Here is an 18,044-nt window from a genome sequence, read left to right on the forward strand (position 1 = left end):
TGAGCTTGGACATGTTACTTAACCTCTCTGTGTCTCAAGTTTCTTCATAAGTAGAACAGAGATGCTCATAATACTTACCTCGGAGGGTTTTTCTGTGGATTAAATTTATTGATACTGGAATGAAGCACTTTAACCACTGCCTGGCTCATAGCAAGTGAGGCTGAAGTCTGCATTAATGAAATAAATGCTCATTTACACTTAGAGCTGGCAGGAGCCTTTGAGAGAATCAGGTTTATGTGCATAACTAACGTGTTGAACCTGTTGGACTCAAAAGAGGTTAATTTTAATTTTTGTCTCCCATGGTCCCTTATATCCCGGGCCTTTCCCGTGACTTTTCCAGCCACCCTTAGCTAACAGAAAGAAAGGCCTAATGACACTTGGAGAAGCAAACGCAGTCCGAATCCATTCACTGGAAGGGTTCTGGCTGATACCCAGGCATGTCTTGTTTAATTGTGCTTTGCTTGGCTGCACTTCACAGATACTGCGTTTGTTTGTTTGTTTTTAACAAATTGAAGGTTTGTGGCAACTCTGCATCGTTAGATGACAGTGAGCATCTTTTAGTGATAGAGGATTATTTAATTAAGTCTGTACATTGTTTGGTTAGATATGATGCTTTGTTGTTGCTGTTTAGTCGCTCAGTCACGTCTGACTCTTTGAGACCTCATGGATCATAGCCCGCCAGGCTTCTCTGTACATGGGATTCTCCAGGCAAGAATACTGCAGTGGGTTGTCATTTCCTTCTCCAGGGGATCTTCCCGACCTATGGATCAAGCCTGTGTCTCCTGCATTGAGACTGCAGGAGATAAACTGCAGGCGGGTTTATCTATCACTGAGCCATCAGGGAAGCCCCTGATATAATGCAACTGCACATTTAATCGACTATAGTATATGTGAGCATAACTTTTCCATGTGCTCAGAAGGCAAAAAGCTCCTGTGACTCACTGTATTGAGATACTCACTTGATTGTGGTAGTCTGGATTCGAACCTGCAGGATCTCAGAGTCTGCCTGTGCTCATCTGCACACTGGTCCCCATGCAAAGGGCGGACTCCTCGCCCCGTCCCTGCTGGTCCGTGGCAGGGCCGCAGGGGTCGGGGTGTTGGCCTTGACTCCGTCCCTCACCTCCTTTCCTTAGTGGCTGTGAGCAGGAGAAAGGGACAGGGAATGTTTTCACTTGATGGGCACTATTCTAAGTGGCCTCCTGTGCTCTGGGCCTGGCTGATGGTCGTTGCTAACTCTTTGCTGCCGGCTCCCTCTAAATGTAACTCCAGAGTCCTCAGCAGGGGCCTGTCCTTCAGCTGACTGTCCCCTGTCCCCTCACCCTGATCTGATACCCTGCACCATATAACTACCTCTCTGTCTTTTTCTACTGAGGGAAGCAGGCCCTGGAAAGGCTGTCTTTGAGCAGGATTCCCTTTAAAAAGACCCTCCAGCGATATGTCTACAATGAGTTCTACATCTGGTGTCCAGGATTTATGTGCCTTTTACCTGCTGTTAAGAGGGTGTGGTGATCTCCCCCAACCATATGGTCCCCTCTCTGCTGCTGTCAGCTGCTTTTGCTCCCATGGAAACTAGTCCTCTGTGCGGTGTCTTTGCTGGAGACACGTACATACGGGACTCTGAGCGGGCCCCATGAGGAGCCCTCACAGGATCTGGGTGTGGAGGATGTGGCAGCCCCTCCCTCCAGGCCCATCCCTGGGGCAGGACAACTGGGTAACCCTGGAAAGGGTTGTACTGGAAACTGGAAAGCTGCACCTTACTTCTCTTTTCGCTACTTCATTAAGTTTTGAAACTTTGGGCTCTAACACTGTCCAGGGGCCTCTAGAAGATGCTGACACATGTGGCCTCCTTTCAGGTGCACTTGTCTTGAGTGGATGTTGAGTTGCTTGAGTCGCCATGGCCCCACACCCTTCTGGAGACAGCCCTTCCCCACTCATGTAATGGGACAGCGTAGACCTCCCAGCACCACTGTCTCCAAAAAAGTCACTTTCACCCCACCATCCCCACCCCCAGAAGAAGGTTTCTGTGGGTCCCCTGGTCACCTTCTTTTGCACCCATGTAGGTACCTGAAGGATCACAGGAAACTCCCTAAGAGAGCCAGATGTAAGGTGAGCAAAATTTCCAGGATTGCTCCATTCATTTGCCCCACCATGGCGTCTCCACTTGGTTTTCTCCACAAAAGCCAGCCTGTAGTACAGCTCATGTACGCCCACAACATGCATGCTGTCTGAAGATGGTCCCTTGACTCTTAGAAACAGTTATGTGGATCCATCTCTGTGTCACTGCTGGCGTGACTCGGTGGTTCCCTATGAACACAGTAATAAGTAAAACAGGGCACCCAGGTTTCTATTACTGCCCTAGGCCTTCCAGTTATATGAGAAGAAGTCACATTATGGCTTTGAAAATTCTTGCATCAGCTGCTCTGAATCAGGCAGCTTTCTCTTCAGTTGTGCTTCTGGATCCATTACTTTGATCAGCAGTGTCATGGTGTGTAGCTCTACATTTGAAGACCAAAGACCTGGGCTCTAGCTTGAATAATGTCCCTAGCTTCTCTGAGCCTCAGTTTCCTCATATATAAAATGAGAATGACAGTACATCATACCTCTTCTGAGCGTCCTTCATGGAGTTGTGAGAGTCAGGTGGCCAGTGCTATGCGGAGATGCTTTGTAGCATGCTGTTGAGTGCTAACTGGAAGTCAGATGTTGTGGCCAGAGCCTCCAAGATGGCCTCTAGTCATCCTTACCTCCTGGTATTCACAGCCTGTTATTCCCCTCCCCTTGATCACTGCCTGGACTTAGTGACTTGCTTCTAGTGAATAGATTAGAATAGGGTGGTGGTGTGTGATCTGGATGCTAGGTCAGAAAAGGCAGTGTGGCATTTCTCTTGCTTTCTATTGGATTATACACTCTGGGGGAAGCCATATTTTAAGCCACCCTATGAAGGATCCCAGGTGGTGAGAAACCAAAGCCTCTTCCCAACCCTCACTTGAGCTTGGAAGTAGATCCTCGAGCTCCAGTCAGCCTTCAGATGACTGCAGCTCCAGCCAAAACTTTGCCTGCAGCCTAATGAAGGACCCTGGGCCAGATCTACCCAGCCCAGTTGTTCATAGATTCAAATCCTTAGAAACTGTGTGAGATCATAACTGTTGTTTTAAACTGCTAACCTTTGGGGTAGTTTATTATTTTTTTTCTAGCATGCGATATGTGTTTTTCTGGAGTATAATTGATTTACAATATTGTGTTAGTTTCAAGTATACAGCAAAGTTAATCAGTTTCGCATATACATATATCCACTCTTTTCTTTAGATTCTTTCCCCATATAGACTATTAAAGAGTAATGAGTAGAGTTCCCTGTGCTGTACAGAAGGTCCTTATTAGTTATTTATTTTGTATATCAGTTCAGTTCAGTCACTCAGTCGTGTCTGACTCTTTGCAACCCCATGAATGGCAGCACCCCAGGCCTCCCTGTCCATCACCAACTCCCGGAGTTCACTCAAACTCATGTCCATCGAGTCAGTGATGCCATCCAGCCATCTCATCCTCTGTCGTCCCCTTTTCCTCCTGCTCCCAATCCCTCCCAGCATCAGGGTCTGCTGGGCTGGAATAAGCACAAGCTGGAATCAAGATTGCTGGGAGAAATATCAATAACCTCAGATATGCAGATGACACCACCCTTATGGCAGTAAGTGAAGAGGAACTAAAAAGCCTCTTGATGAAAGTGAAAGAGGAGAGTGAAAAAGTTGGCTTAAAGCTCAACATTCAGAAAACAAAGATCATGGCATCTGGTCCCATCACTTCATGGCAAATAGATGGGGAAACAGTGGAAACAGTGGCTGACTTTATTTTCTTGGGCTCCAAAATCACTGCAGATGGTGATTGCAGCCATAAAATTAAAAGACGCTTACTCCTTGGAAGGAAAGTTATGATCAACCTAGATACCATATTCAAAAGCAGAGACATTACTTTGCCAGCAAAGGTCCGTCTAGTCAAGGCTATGGGTTTTGCAGTGGTCATGTATGGATGTGAGAGTTGGACTGTGAAGAAGGCTGAACGCCGAAGAATTGATGCGTTTGAACTGTGGTGTTGGAGAAGACTCTTGAGAGTCCCTTGGACTGCAAGGAGATCCAACCAGTCCATCCTAAAGAAGATCAGTCCTGGGTGTTCTTTGGAAGGACTGATGCTAAAGCTGAAACTCCAATACTTTGGCCACCTCATGCGAAGAGTTGACTCATTGGAAAAGCCCCTGATTTTGTATATAGTAATGTATATATGTCAATCCCAATCTCCAAATTTATCCCTCCCCGCCTTCCCCCTGGTAATCATAAGTTTGTTTTCTACTTTTGTTTTGTAAATAAGTTCATTTGCACCTCTTTTTTTAATTCCACATGTAAGTGATATCATATGATACTTGTCTTTCTCTGACTTACTTCACTTCACTTAGTATGACAATCTCTGGGTCCACCCATGTTGCTGCAAATGGCATTATTTCATTCTTTATATGGCTGAGTAATATTCTACTGTGTGTATGTAACACATCTGCTTTATCCATTTCTCTGTTGATGGACATTTAGGTTGCTTCCATGTCCTGGCTATTGTAAATAGCTCTGCGATGAACATTGGGGTGCATATATCTTTCTGAATTATGGTTGTCTTTGGGTGTATGCCCTGGAGTGGGATTGCTGGATCATATGGTAGTTCTGTTTAGTTTTTAAGGAACCTCCATACTGTTCTCCATAGTGACTGCACCGATTTACATTCCCAAAAAAGTGTGGGAGGGTTCCCTTTTCTCCACATCCTCTCCAGCATTTATTGTTTGTAGATTTTTTTGATTATGGTCGTTCTGCCTGGCATGAGGTGATACCTCATTGTAGTTTTGATTTGCATTTCTCTGATAGTTAGTGAAGTTGAGCCTTTTCATGTGCCTTTTGACCATCCACATGACTTCTTTGGTGAAATGTCTGTTGGAATCTTCTGTCCATTTTTTATAGGATTTTTTTAAAATTGAGCTGTATGAGCTGTTTGCATATTTTGGAGATTAATCCTTTGCCAGTTGCTTTGTTTGCAAATATTTTCTCCCATTCTGAGGGTTGTCTTTTTGTTTATGGTATCCTTTGCTGTGCAAAAGTTTTTGAGTGCAATTTGTTTGTTTTTATTTTCAGTACTCTAGGAGGTGAATCAAGAATGATTTTGCTACAATTTATGTTAAAGAGTCTTCTGGCTATTTTCCTCTAAGAGTTTTATAGTGTCCAGCCTTACATTTATGTCTGTAATCCATTTTGAGTTTTTTTGGTGTGTGTACATGGTGTTAGGGAGTATTCTAATTTCATTCTTTTACACATAGCTGTCCAGTTTTCCCAGCACCACTTATTGAAGAGGCTGTCTATTCTCCATTGTATATTCTTGCCTCCTTTGTCAAAGATAAGGTGACCATAGGTGCATGGGTTTATCTCTGGGCTTTCTATCTTGTTCCATTGGTCTATATTTCTGTTTTTGTGCCAGTACCATACTATCTCTATTGCTGTAGCTTTGTACTATACTTGAAGGCAGGGAGTCTGATTTCTCCAGCTCTGTTTTTCTTTGGGGTAGTTTAGTATATAGCAATAAATAACTGATATGGATGTCATTGTGAAGTCCCTGCCTTTAGAAACAGTGATGTTCACTATGGTTCCATATAATGAAAATCTCCAAATTTAGCATGAAGCAGACTAATCCTCCAATTGTGAAGCCATTATACTAAGGACAGTTGTTTAGTTGAGGTTAATAAGCCATTGCAATTTGGTTTATTACTATTTTCTACTGCTTCATAAGTTTATTCTCTTGCTCTTTTAAGAATTAACTTTTAGCGATTGTGTTAGTCAGGACCCAGGCAGGAAAATTGAAATCACCACAGTTATTTTGGGGCTTCCCAAGTGGTGCTGGTGGTAAAGAATGTGCCTGCCCATACAAGAGATGCAAGTTCGATCCTTGTGTTGGGAAGATCCCCTGGAGTAGGAAATGCCAACCGACTCCAGTATTCTTGCCTGGAGAATCCCATGGACAGAGGAGCCTGGCAGGATGCAGTCCATGGGGTCACAAAGAGTTGGACATGACAGCACAGATGTGTACATGAAGTTTACAGAGAGAATTTAGTTGAAAGAACTGTTTACTGATAATCAGAAAGCAGCCTCCATCCCTGGGGCTTGAGGGAACAGAGAGGAGAGGAGAATTCAAAGCTTTCCATCGGGGGTGCTAACTGGGCTGTAGCACATAATTCTGAAGGGACGAGATGAGGCTGGTTCTGAAAGTATGGAGGGACAAAAAAAAAAGCTGGTAGTGAGCCAACCACTGCTACTGCAACCAGCTGAGGGTCCAAAGGGAAACTTGCTAACCTCTCCTTCCTGTCACTTGCGCACAGGCGCCCAAGTGGCCAGGGAGCAGCAGGTGGAGCAGAAATGTGGTTTGCACAGTCCCAGACCCAGTGTCGCAGAGCTGAGAGATAACAGCTTGATAAACAGCACAGCGGCATGGTTCTCCTAAGTTAATGAATTACTGGTCAGTTAGAAGGCACATCGCCTGTGGAGGCCTCGCTCTGTGTTGTTCACTGTAGTAGGAGCTTGTAGGGGATGTTGTGTCACTGGAGGCTCCCTTCCTGGGGCTCTGAGGTTTCCTAACACTGCAGCCACTGCTACAAGCCTCCATCTTGCCCAACCCTGCTGCCAACTGAACACTTCCCCACCAGACTTTCAGCTCAGGAGACCAAAGCCATCATTTTTGCCCTGCTAATCTCTTGCACTCACTGATACAGCCCAATTTATGTTTAACTTTAAATTAGGAAGAATCAAATACAATCTAAAAAAAATTCTTTTAATTTACATTTATTTCTTCAGTCTCAGCAGCCACATTTCAAGAGCTCAACAGTCATATGTGGCTAGTGGCGACCATCTTGAACTGCACAGAATAGACCATTTCCATTATTGAAGAACATGCTATTGGTCAGAGCTGTCCTAGAGCCCTTAAAATGCTTACAGGAAAGAAAAATGCTGATAAGACGTTGGATGTTCAAGAGGAAGATGTAGTAGGTGGCATCTCCAAACTTACTTTAACCAACGAGCCCTTTGATTTCATTGATCAAGACTCAGGAAACCTATTTTGGTTGTGTGACTATTTTTTAATTGGAGGATAATTGTTTTACAACGTTGTCTTAGTTTCTGCTGTGCAACGTGAATCAGCTCTGTATACATATATCCCCTCCCTCTCGGACCTCCCTCCCACCTCCATCCCACCCCTCTAGGTCATCGCAGAGCACCAGGCTGAACCCCCTGTATACCAGCTTCCCCCTAGCTGTCTGTTTTACACATGGTAGCTTATATATGGCAGTTCTAATCTCGTAACTCATCCCACCCTCCCTTTCCCACCCTGTGTCCATATGTGCTTCCTCTGCATCTGCATCTCCATTCCTGCCCTGCAAATAGGTTCATCCGAACCATTTTTTTCTAGATTCCACCATAGTTAGTGTTAATCACTTAATCATGTTCGACTCTGTGACCCCATGAACTGGAGCCCACCAGGCTCCTCGCTCCATGGAATTCTCCAGGCAGGAATACTGGAGTGGCCTGCCATTCCTTTCTCCAGGGGATCTTCCCAATCCAGGAATCGAACCCAGGTCTCCTGCGTTGCAAGCAGATTCTTTACCATGTGAGCCACTAGGGAAGCCACATACATGTGTTAATATATGATATTTGTTGTTCTCTGTCTGGCTTACTCTACTTAGTATGGTCATCTGTAGGTGCATCCATGTTGCCGCAAATTATATTATTTCATTCTTTTTATTGGCTGAGTAATATTCCACTGTATAGATGTAGCACATCTTCTTATCCATTCCTCTGTTGATGGGCATCTGGGTTGCTTCCATGTCCTGGCTACTGTAAATAGTGGTGCAGTGAGCATTGGGGTGTACATGTATCGTTTTGCATTATGGTTTTCTCAGGGTATATGCCAGGAGTGGGATTGCTGGGTCATATGGTTGTGATCCTGAGGCAGGCACTGGAATTTCTTGGTACGTTGATGTTCTCGATTCACCCTTTGGCCAATATCACCTCGAAGTTGGCTGTTTATTATAAATGTCTTTGCCAGTACACAGCAGCTGCTGCTGCTTCCACATTCCCCTCTCCTCTCCTCAGGATTAGTTTCAAGGAAAAGCAAAGATTTTACTCTTAGAGCCCTTGATTGACCTCGCTGCCCTATCTCTCCGACAAGCCCTCCTCCTCCCTGATCACCGCTTTCCCTGTCATAGCCTCTGGTGGCTCGTGATCCACAGGAGAAAGTTCAAAGCCAGCGGTTTCAGAGCACACACAGCGCACCATGCGGGCTGCACCCAGGCAGCTGCCACCTTCATGCTTCCTACTCCCTCCCCCTGGCCTCTGTCAGACAGAGCTCCTGGGTTCACTGTGTGCTTTCCACCCATGCATGGGCTTTGGCTCGAGCCCTTCCCCGTGCCTGAAAGTCCTCCTGCTTTGGCCACTTGGCCAACCCTCATGGCAGGAATCTACTTCACTGGCAGCCGCAGCCAGCACCTGTTTGGCTCGGCCACTGTGTTCTGGCCAGGTCATACTTTCTCCACCTACTGCCAGCCAGTGACCAAGCACAGTGGAGGTACTAGAACCAATGTGGCGCTCTTCCAGTGGGCACCTTTGGGTCAGGGCCTCCTGGGCAGCCTGGCTAAGCTGTCTCAGAGCTCTTCTGCCATCAGCGACTGCACCCCCCACCTTTTATCCTTCACTCACCTTCTCCCAGAAGTCACTTGTATGTCTAATTCTGACTTGATATTTATTCTCAGACACCCAAACTGACACAGCTAGAGCTTCCCTTGACTCAAACCAGGCAGAATCAGGCACTTCTCCCTGTGTTCTCAGCGCCTTCTGTGTATACTTGTTAATCTCTGTGTGTGCTCAGTCATGTCCGACTCTTTGCAACCCCATGGTCTGTAGCCCATCAGGCTCCTCTGTGCATGGAATTTTCCAGGCAAGAATACTGGAGTGGGTTGCCATTTCCTCCTTCAGGGGATTTTCCTGACCCAGAGGTCGAACCGTGTCTCCTGCATTGCAGACAGATTCTTTACCACTGCGCCACCTGGGAAGCACTGACTATATCCTCCATCACACTGCCGCCCTGCTCAGCACACCATCATCATGCCTGTCTCCTCCTCTAGACAGGTCTGGCCCCGTGGGTCTCACATTCCGATCCCTCTGTCTTTGTGGCGTTCTCAGATGTGTTGACTGAATTGGATCAGGCTCATTTATCCCTCAAAGGGCTTGAGCAATCCTCTCTCAATGTGACTAGTGTTAAAGGCACCCTGCATGTCTCTAGTCCAAGAAAAGATGCAGCAACAGTTACGCGTGAGATCAGACCCCATCTGTCATTAACAGGAGAATGAAGCTCACACACTTGTTTACTAATGGTACATTTTGGTTTTGAACAACACGGTGCCCACCATCTTCGTTGTATTTTTTCCCAATAGGCACGCTGCAGTACATGGCACCTGAGATCATCGACCAAGGCCCTCGTGGGTACGGCGCCCCAGCTGACATCTGGTCCCTGGGCTGCACCATCATTGAGATGGCCACCAGCAAGCCTCCGTTCCATGAGCTCGGTGAGCCACAGGCAGTGATGTTCAAGGTAAGACATGTTGGGTCACTTAGGTTGCTGGTGTTGGAGAGAGAGAATTCAAATCAAAAACCTCCTCCCAATGCAGAAACCTATCCACAAAGGTGGACAAGAAAGAAAATAGGTTTTTTTCTTTTCTCTCTCCCTTCTCTCTCTGCCTCTGCCAGTATCTTACTATCTCAACTAGGAATCAAACCTGTGACCCCTGCATTGGGAACCAAAGTCCAAACCACTGCACCACTTAGCAACTCCCAAACCCTTAGCTTCTCTTCCCTCCTTACTGTGAGAAATTACTATCAGTTTACAGACATATAATATACAACCTACCAGTGAATGTTGGTAATTGGATCTCTGGTTTATCTGCCTTTTCTTAACCCAGCTTGGACATCCGGAAGTTCTTGGTTCGCATAATGCCGAAGCCTAGCATGCAAGATTTTAAGCATGACCTTACTAGCATGGGAGACGAGTGCAATTGCCCAATGCTTAGAACATTCTTTGGTACTGCCTTTCTTGGGATGAGGATTGACCTTTATATATGCCCTTACTTAGGGTTTTCTTAGGGTTTAACTCATCAGAAATTAAATTATTAAATGTCTGTGAAAGGTGTGAGGTACTCATCTAAATGTATCTGTTTCCATATGGAGAGCACATTTATTGAAAAGTTCATCATTTTGCCTGCTGAACTACTGTTTTCTATGTATCATATAAGATGATTGCATTTCTACCTCAGCATATTAATAAGGGTCATATACGACAGACCTACAACAAACATCATACTCAGTGGTATTCCAGAGGCCAGTTGGCACGGCCGTTGCTGGAATCCAGCATCAGCCCTCTGGGATGGCAGACACTGGGGATGTGTGGCTCTTGTGTGCACCTGCGTGTGCCTCACTGTGCCTTCAATGCAGGTGGGGATGTTTAAGATCCACCCAGAGATTCCGGAAACCCTCTCAGCTGAAGCCAGAGCCTGCCTTTTATCCTGTTTTGAGCCTGACCCCCACAAACGTGTCACCGCCGCAGGCCTGCTCCAAGAGGGCTTCTTCAGGCAGGTGCACAAGGGCAAGAAGAACCGGATTGCTTTTAAGCCGGCAGGTGAGGTCTCCCTGGACAGAGTAGTGGGGGCACAGTAGGGGTGGGGTTGTCCAAACCCAGGGAATGACTGTCCCTGTGTCCTGCGAGTGTCACAGGGGGCCCCGTAGGTGACACTGAGGTAGCGTCTCCTCCATTCAGCCTGGCTTTCAGGGCTCTGCTTGGGAGGAAGGAGAGAGGCGCCCCAGCTGGGGTTCTGTCTTCCCCAAGTGCAAGGCCCAGGGCTTCATGTTTGGAGCCTGGCCTCTCACCCTGTGCTGCTCCTGACTTTGATTAAAGGGTGTCTGTTGTTCTGGGCCAGTAAGTCCTGCTGGGCACTGACAGAAGAGCAGCCTTGCTGTGGATGGGGTCAGAGGCCAGCTCAGCCTCTTGCACCTGGAGAGCCATTGGCTGTTAGAAATGCAGAGTCTTGAGAACTGCCCGCTGGGAGCTGGGGAGGAAACGCTGGAGGTTGAGATCTGTAAAAACCCTTGAACAGCAAGATCCCGAGAGCTTCGGAGTTGGTAAAGCACATCCACGTGCCAGGAGGGTGGTGCACCCCAATTTCATGGAGACAGAAGTTCTTCTGCTCAGGAGCCTTCCTTATCTATCCCTGTGTACTTCTTATCTGGCTGTTGATTTGTATCCTTTATGATCAACTGTCCATAAAATAATGACATGTCTTAGAGTACATGGCATTTTGGATTCGATGAAATACAGCCGTGCTTACCCAGTGCGAGGCACTGTCCATTTCAATCTCACAACAACCCTGTGAGGAATTACTGAATCCATTTTACTCCTAAACTCTGAAGCCTGCTGTTTCCAGCTCTCTGGCTCATCACTCAAGAGTGACATCAGAGTCTTCTCAGGAGAGCAAAGCCCACCACCGTCTGGGAAGAGAGAAAGGGGATGGAAGACGGGGAAGGTCCCCAGACCAGTGCCAAGATTCGCCTTTAGGTTGCTATTTACAATCAAGGCACTTGCTGCCTCTAGCCGGCCCAAGAAACGTGAAAATCAAGGGATCCGGAACAAGAGGTTCTCGTTTTCGCTTCTGACCCCTTTCTTCTTCTGGAAGAGTAAGGAAAAGGCATTCAGGTTAGACATGGATCTTGCCTCTGACTCCGTCCACCCGCCAGGAAAGCAGGGAGCCCAAGTCTAGGATGCTTTGTTGTCCCTGGCAAACTGAGGCCTGGTCCTCAGGGCCCAGCAATCTACCATGACCGAAGGGGTCAGCCTGCTACCCTCGGAGAGTAAAAAGGCTGCCATACCACCAAGCTCCTCTTCATCTTCCTCATCGTCTACTTCCCCGTCGTTATAACCTTCCTCATCCTCCTAGAAGAGAAGATGACATTGGATTTTAGGAACGCCCTGGCCTTGGGACATGGGGAAGAAGCCACTTTCCCTGATGCTGAGCTCAGAAAGGTGAGGGCCAGCCTCTCAGCAGCCCCAAGGCTTGGTCAGGTGAATCTAAAGCAAAGGTTCTTTTACATCAAGGACCACCTTTATGCATCTGCAGAAAGCTTTGAACCTCTTTTCCAGGAAACACCCATATCACATACAATACCTGCAAGAATGGGGAGTGGGGGTGGATTCTATGCCCAGGTTAAGAATTCCTGACCTGAAGTCCTCGTAACTCGGGCAGCTCTGCAGTGTGCCCTCCCAGGGGAATGAGTTCCCCCAGCGACTCTCCATCACATGAAGTAGGCCGAACTTTCATCTGCCCTCAATCTAGTTTTGGTTCAAGGGAAAACCCCAATCAGGATTCCATGGGTGAGTCCAGCCTCACCCTACCCAGCCCCTTCACTTTCTTGCAAACTTGGATCACTTGGAGGAGAGGGAAAATGCAATGTCCTCCCCTCTTCCCCGCCTCAAAGAAAATCACTTCCAGCAACTTGAGATTCAGCAAGGGGTGTGAATTCACCCTCAACCCAGGACCACACTTTACGCTGCTCCTGGAGGTCCAGGCTAGTTGAATCTGCATGATACTGTTCCTGAAGCACCAGGCAACCCATTGTTTAAAAAGAACTTGGCAATAGACTTCTTTTTGTCAAGGGAAATATCCTTTCATAATGTCACCAAATAGTTCCTTAAAAAAAAAAAAAGAAATGCAGAGTCTTAGGCCTATCCCAGCTCCACGGAAGCAGAGCCTCCGTCTACCCAGGACCCCTGGGTGATCACTGGCGCCCCCAGTTAGAGCAGCACAGGCTTAGGCCTCCCGGTGGGTCGCCTGGCCCGAGGAGCTGCTCGTGCTCACTCTGCCCTCCCGGCTGCCCCCAACAGAGGGTCCCCGGGGCACCGTGCTGACCCTGCCCCCATCCGGAGAGCTGCCGGGCAGCAGCAGCAGCGAGCATGGCTCCGTCTCCCCGGACTCCGACGCCCAGCCTGACACGTTCCTCGAGAAGTCCCGCCTGCCCGTGCAGCGGCTCAGCCACCTGCTCAGGTACAGCCGCCCCACAGCCCTTGGGCACAGAGTGTGTCCTGCGTAAACCGGAGTCTTCCTGTCTGCATGATCAGAAGGGTGGCCGGGCAGCCACTGACATTGCGAGCGAGCAGGCGATGTGGTCGCTTACTGTCCCTTCCCCTCCTCCTCCTCTCCCCCCATTTCCTCCTCCTCCCCATCCCTCCTTATCCTCACCCTGTTACCCCTCCTTCCCCCTTCCTTCTTCCCCTTCTATCCCCCTCTCCCCCAAAACCCTGGTGGTCTGGGGATTAGGAAAAACGCTAGTCTCGCCTCCTGCAGTTTCATCTTCCCGAGGCTGGGGACGTGAAGGATCATCTCTCAGCCCCTCCCCCACGGTGTCCCCCCACCCCCACCTCCACCCCCCCTCACCCCCCCCCCCCCCCCCCGCACAGAGACCCCGCCCCTGGGAAGCGGAGGACTGTCACGTGCGTTTGTCCGCAGTGTTCCCGATGAGAGTTCGGCCTTGGAGGACCGGAGCGCAGCCTCGTCCCCGGAAGACAGGGACCCGGGCCTTTTCCTGCTGCGAAAGGACAGTGAGCGCCGTGCCATCCTCTACAAAATCCTCTGGGAGGAGCAGAATCAGGTGGCTTCCAACCTGCAGGAGTGCGTGGCCCAGGTACAGGCTGGGCGTGGGGGCTGCAATCCCACCCCCTCCGCCTGAGGCAGGGTCCCGGGAGAGGTCCAAATGGGCCTGCCACCCCCGAACATTTGCAGTTACAATAATCACCATAAGTATTTCCCAACGTCCTCTTTTCCAACAAAAGAGAATACAAAAAAGACTCCACTGAAACCTGAATTTGCCAAATACTGCGGTGAAACCAGGCCCTGATGGGGCCGTGCTGCCCCCTGGTGGAAAACAGGCCACATGGCAGCACAAAGCCCAGTTAACCCCCAGCTGCAGTTAGCCTCTGCTGCCTCTGAGGAAGAAAGGCTGTGGATGGAAATGTGACTTTTAACTCATTTTGGGTGGGATGAGGTCCTTTTAGTAAGAGGCCACTGCTCTCTATGAACTGTGCCTTCTGACAAGGCCCATTGGTGGTGGAGGGTGGTTAACAAGGGGTCAAACAGGACGGCAGCCCATGCCTCCAGGGAGGGGAGGGGGCCTCCTAAACCTCTAACAGGAAGCATATGGAGGCAGTTCCAGGACCAGAGACGCTATCTCAGCTGGGGGTTCCCCACTTCCATAAGCTAGTGGACAGTGTGGTTCATCTAGGTGCCCACAGTACTTCTTGGATGCCCCCCGCCCCCAATTTACTCAGTGACTTGATTTTTTTGGTTGGGGGCTTGGTGATCAGAGTTCAGAAGAGTTGCATCTCTCAGTCGGCCACATCAAGCAAATCATTGCGATCCTGAGAGACTTCATCCGCTGCCCGGAGCACAGGGTGATGGCATCCACAATATCAAAGCTCAAGGTAGACCTGGACTTTGACAGCTCATCCATCAATCAGATTCACCTGGTACTGTTTGGATTTCAGGATGCTGTAAGTGTCCCATTTGGCCCTAAAAAACATGACAGAAGGTAGGACGCCCCCCAAAGTGGCTCGTGGCTGAGACCGTGGAGTTCGATTACCATCTTCTCCCATAGTATCCATCTCTTCTCACCTGATTACACCTGAATCCCGAGTACCAGCAGTTCTCTAAACACTGAATGTGTGTGTACATGAGACTGAGATGATTACATTTGGCCACAAAGAGCAGAGTGTAGGATTTGGGGATGAGCAGTATCTGCCAGCTGAGTAGGTGTGTGGTTTAAGCTTATGTGTCTGCACACACAGGTGTGAGCTGCTCCAGGCCCAAGACCATGTCTGGCTTAGCTTTGTGTCTCAAGACCCCGCCACAGAGCCTGAGGTTTCACGGGTGCTCCACAAACATTTGCTGAATAAACAAAGAGGCCTGTGCAGTAGCTCCAATCGCTGTACCTGCCCTCTCGACCCCAGTGTGACTTGAAGTCAGCTTAGAGGAGGACTCAGTCAGAAGAAACGTAAATCCAGGGCAACATGGTTAACACTTTTATCTGAGTAGAAGCAAATTTGAATTGGTAAGAACTCCTATTTCTGAAAAAATGCAGTGGACCAGAAATCTGGATTTTTGTGATTACAGGTAAATAAAATCTTGAGGAACCACTTAATTAGGCCCCACTGGATGTTTGCAATGGACAACATCATCCGACGAGCAGTGCAGGCTGCGGTCACCATCCTCATCCCAGGTAAGGGCCCCTCTTTTTGGTCACGGTAAATTAGGCTATGGTGGGTATGGAAAAGGTCAGCCAGGTCCTCTGTGCTCACCAGTTGTTACTCTTCCTTTCCCATCGGGGGCTATATACGTCCTTGGAATTAAGGAAAATGATGTCACAGACCCCTTTTGTGATTCCAAGCACACCTTCTGGTGCTATTTACATGTCCCCCACCCCAGCATAACTAAGGAGCATGCAGCAGGCTAACGATACACCCAGTGCACTGAGCCTCAGGGCCTGGACCCTTGTGTGCTCAGGACCACCTCCTAGTTGGCTGATGATTTAAATGGCTGTCTTCTCTCTCATCACGTGGTAGCTACACAAATCTCTGGCTTTCATAGGCTCTAATTTTCAAATGTTAGAGCAGCTTAGTACCCAAGTTGATCTTCCTTCTGTGACGCCTCCTAGGAAGGGGGGCTCGGAGGCACTTCTGTTGACACTGCCGCTTCCTCTCTTTACTCTGCTCCCTCCCTGTCATCCTCTGCCTGCACTCAGCCCAGGCTCCACTTGTGGGAGTGGCTTGTTAAACCCCAGGACTTCATTACTCCCCTCTCCAAGCAGGGAACTGCAGAAAATACACAGGCCTGGGTGGAAGGCTGCTTGTCCCTTTTTACAACTGCCCTTGCCTAACTAACTTGGATCATCTTTTCAGGTAGAGGTAATAGTCTCCTCTCCCTTTATTAAGGTCAGCAGTCTCCTGGTGGAGCATCGCATTGGCCGGGCTGGCCTCCCTGCCTGGTTTGCTGGCCTGGGACATAAGCTACACCAAGCATATGACCTTGTTGAACCGTGCTCCTTCTCTTCCATGATTTCAGAGCTCCAAGCCCACTTTGAGCCTGGCTCAGAGACCGAAGGCATGGAAAAGGACACCGATGAGATGGAAGAGGACTATCCCCCCGCAGACCCGCCTGCAAGCGAGGCACAGGTGGCACGTGGATGGAGCGAGCCAGCTTCAGCAGTTGCTCAGGAGGCCCCACCCCAGCAGCACCTGAGCTTTCAGCTGAGCAAACTGAGGCAGGAGACCAGCAGGTAGGTGGGGGTGGGACAGAGTTGTTCAGTGCTTCACCCAGGTCTCAGAAAGTCATCTTCGTCCCCCAAGGAGCTGGGCAAGGGAATAGTCTCAGCTTCAACTGGGGACCTGGAAGGATGCCTTTCTTTAAAGGCAGAGTGTTCCTGGCTACAATAGGGTGTCCCTATTTCAGAAGAAAAGTTGTATACACCCCTGTATAGGGATCTCTGAAGTTTAACTGTAGACAGATTTTTTGTTTTGAAAAATGTGAAAGTTGACAGTGTATGTAGCACTTCTTTTAAAATGGTTTTCCAGTAAGGTTAATAATCACCTGATTCATCAAATGTTATACATGGATTCAAAGGTGATTATTTCCAGGGTCCATGGGCACTGTATCTTCCCCCCTCAAGAGAATTAGTAATGCGATAGCAGCCAGCCTGACGGCACAGCTCACAAGCACATGGCTGCTTCACGCCCACCCTGTGGCACAGAGATGCCTCAGCTGCTGTTAGGCTCAGCAGGGAGGCACCTGCCGCCCTGACTGAGGGAAGCAGGTCTGTCCCGAGTGCTGGTGAGACCAAGAGCACAAGGCATTTTGGTGCCCTCCTGGGTAAGTATTGGCCGTAGCGTCCCTCCTACCTTCCGAGCGGCATCTTTCCTGCACCACCCCCAGCTGTCAACAGCAGCAAGGCTTCTATCTTGAGGTAGTCTCCAGTGAGGAGGGAATAGCTTCACCACGTTTCGCAACTTGACCTGACTTAGGAAGACAAGCGGGCTGAGTTCTCCTCATCACCATCAGGTTATCTTTTGGTTTATGATACATTTTGATACAGAAGATACCCACACTGAGCAGGGCTGGTCTTTGTTTACAAGGGGAGGAAACACAAGGAAGGTGCCCATGTGCAGGCTGAAATCTGATCCTAGACTGACCTGGGACTGTGCCATTTTTTTAAACTTCTGTTTAACAAATGTTTGAGTTGAGCTGAATGGTGTTAGGCTCTCTGCATAATGTTTTGTTTTGTTCTAACCAGACTTTTGGAACACCTGGTTCAAAAAGAGATAGAGTACCAGAATCTTCTACGGCACATCCTAGAACAGAAAACTCAAGAATTGTACCACCTTCGGTTACAATTCACCTCCAGTGGTGAGTGATTTTCCACTTGCTGGGACTTGTGTGTGTGAGACCGTTAAAATCTGGCGAGACTACTAGTCAGCCTTGACCCAGCTGAGGTTATTCTCAGCTCAAACCAGTAAGTACTCCAGTAGATTCCAGAATACTCATCAACAATAAAAAGGAACTACCACTACATTCAAAAGCAGATGAATTGCAAAGAAGCCAACATGTTTCAATTCCATAAATGTTGAACATTTACACGATACTCTGTTAAAGCAAAACTATAGGGACAGAAAAGAAATCAGAATGGGTGGGGGAGGAGAATAATAGAAGGCCCCAAGAACTTTGGGGCTGATAGAGAAATTTCTCTTGATTGTAGTGCTGGTTCCTTACCTGTGCTTAGTAGTTCTCAGCACTGCACACCTAAAAAGGGTGGTTTACTGACTAAGGTGTACCTCAGTCAGCCAGCCTTAAGCAACTGGTGCCACCTACACAAGGGCTCCAGCTGCCTCTTGGAATG

The 18,044-nt window shown here is 48.4% G+C and overlaps 1 protein-coding gene across 1 annotated transcript in view; it reads left to right on the top strand.

Moving 5' to 3' along the window:
• Nucleotides 1-18,044, top strand: part of MAP3K15 (mitogen-activated protein kinase kinase kinase 15) — a 145,149-nt gene that overhangs the window by 125,792 nt on the left and 1,313 nt on the right. The window contains exons 19-26 of the mRNA XM_052662827.1: nucleotides 9,494-9,651; nucleotides 10,548-10,731; nucleotides 12,988-13,147; nucleotides 13,610-13,784; nucleotides 14,464-14,649; nucleotides 15,269-15,374; nucleotides 16,217-16,430; nucleotides 17,442-17,554. Of these exons, the coding sequence (XP_052518787.1) occupies nucleotides 9,494-9,651; nucleotides 10,548-10,731; nucleotides 12,988-13,147; nucleotides 13,610-13,784; nucleotides 14,464-14,649; nucleotides 15,269-15,374; nucleotides 16,217-16,430; nucleotides 17,442-17,554 (1,296 nt within the window). The remainder of the gene's footprint in view (nucleotides 1-9,493; nucleotides 9,652-10,547; nucleotides 10,732-12,987; nucleotides 13,148-13,609; nucleotides 13,785-14,463; nucleotides 14,650-15,268; nucleotides 15,375-16,216; nucleotides 16,431-17,441; nucleotides 17,555-18,044) is intronic.

The sequence above is a fragment of the Budorcas taxicolor genome, chromosome X, assembly GCF_023091745.1.
Source record: "Budorcas taxicolor isolate Tak-1 chromosome X, Takin1.1, whole genome shotgun sequence".
NCBI classification, from domain to species: Eukaryota; Metazoa; Chordata; class Mammalia; order Artiodactyla; family Bovidae; genus Budorcas; species Budorcas taxicolor.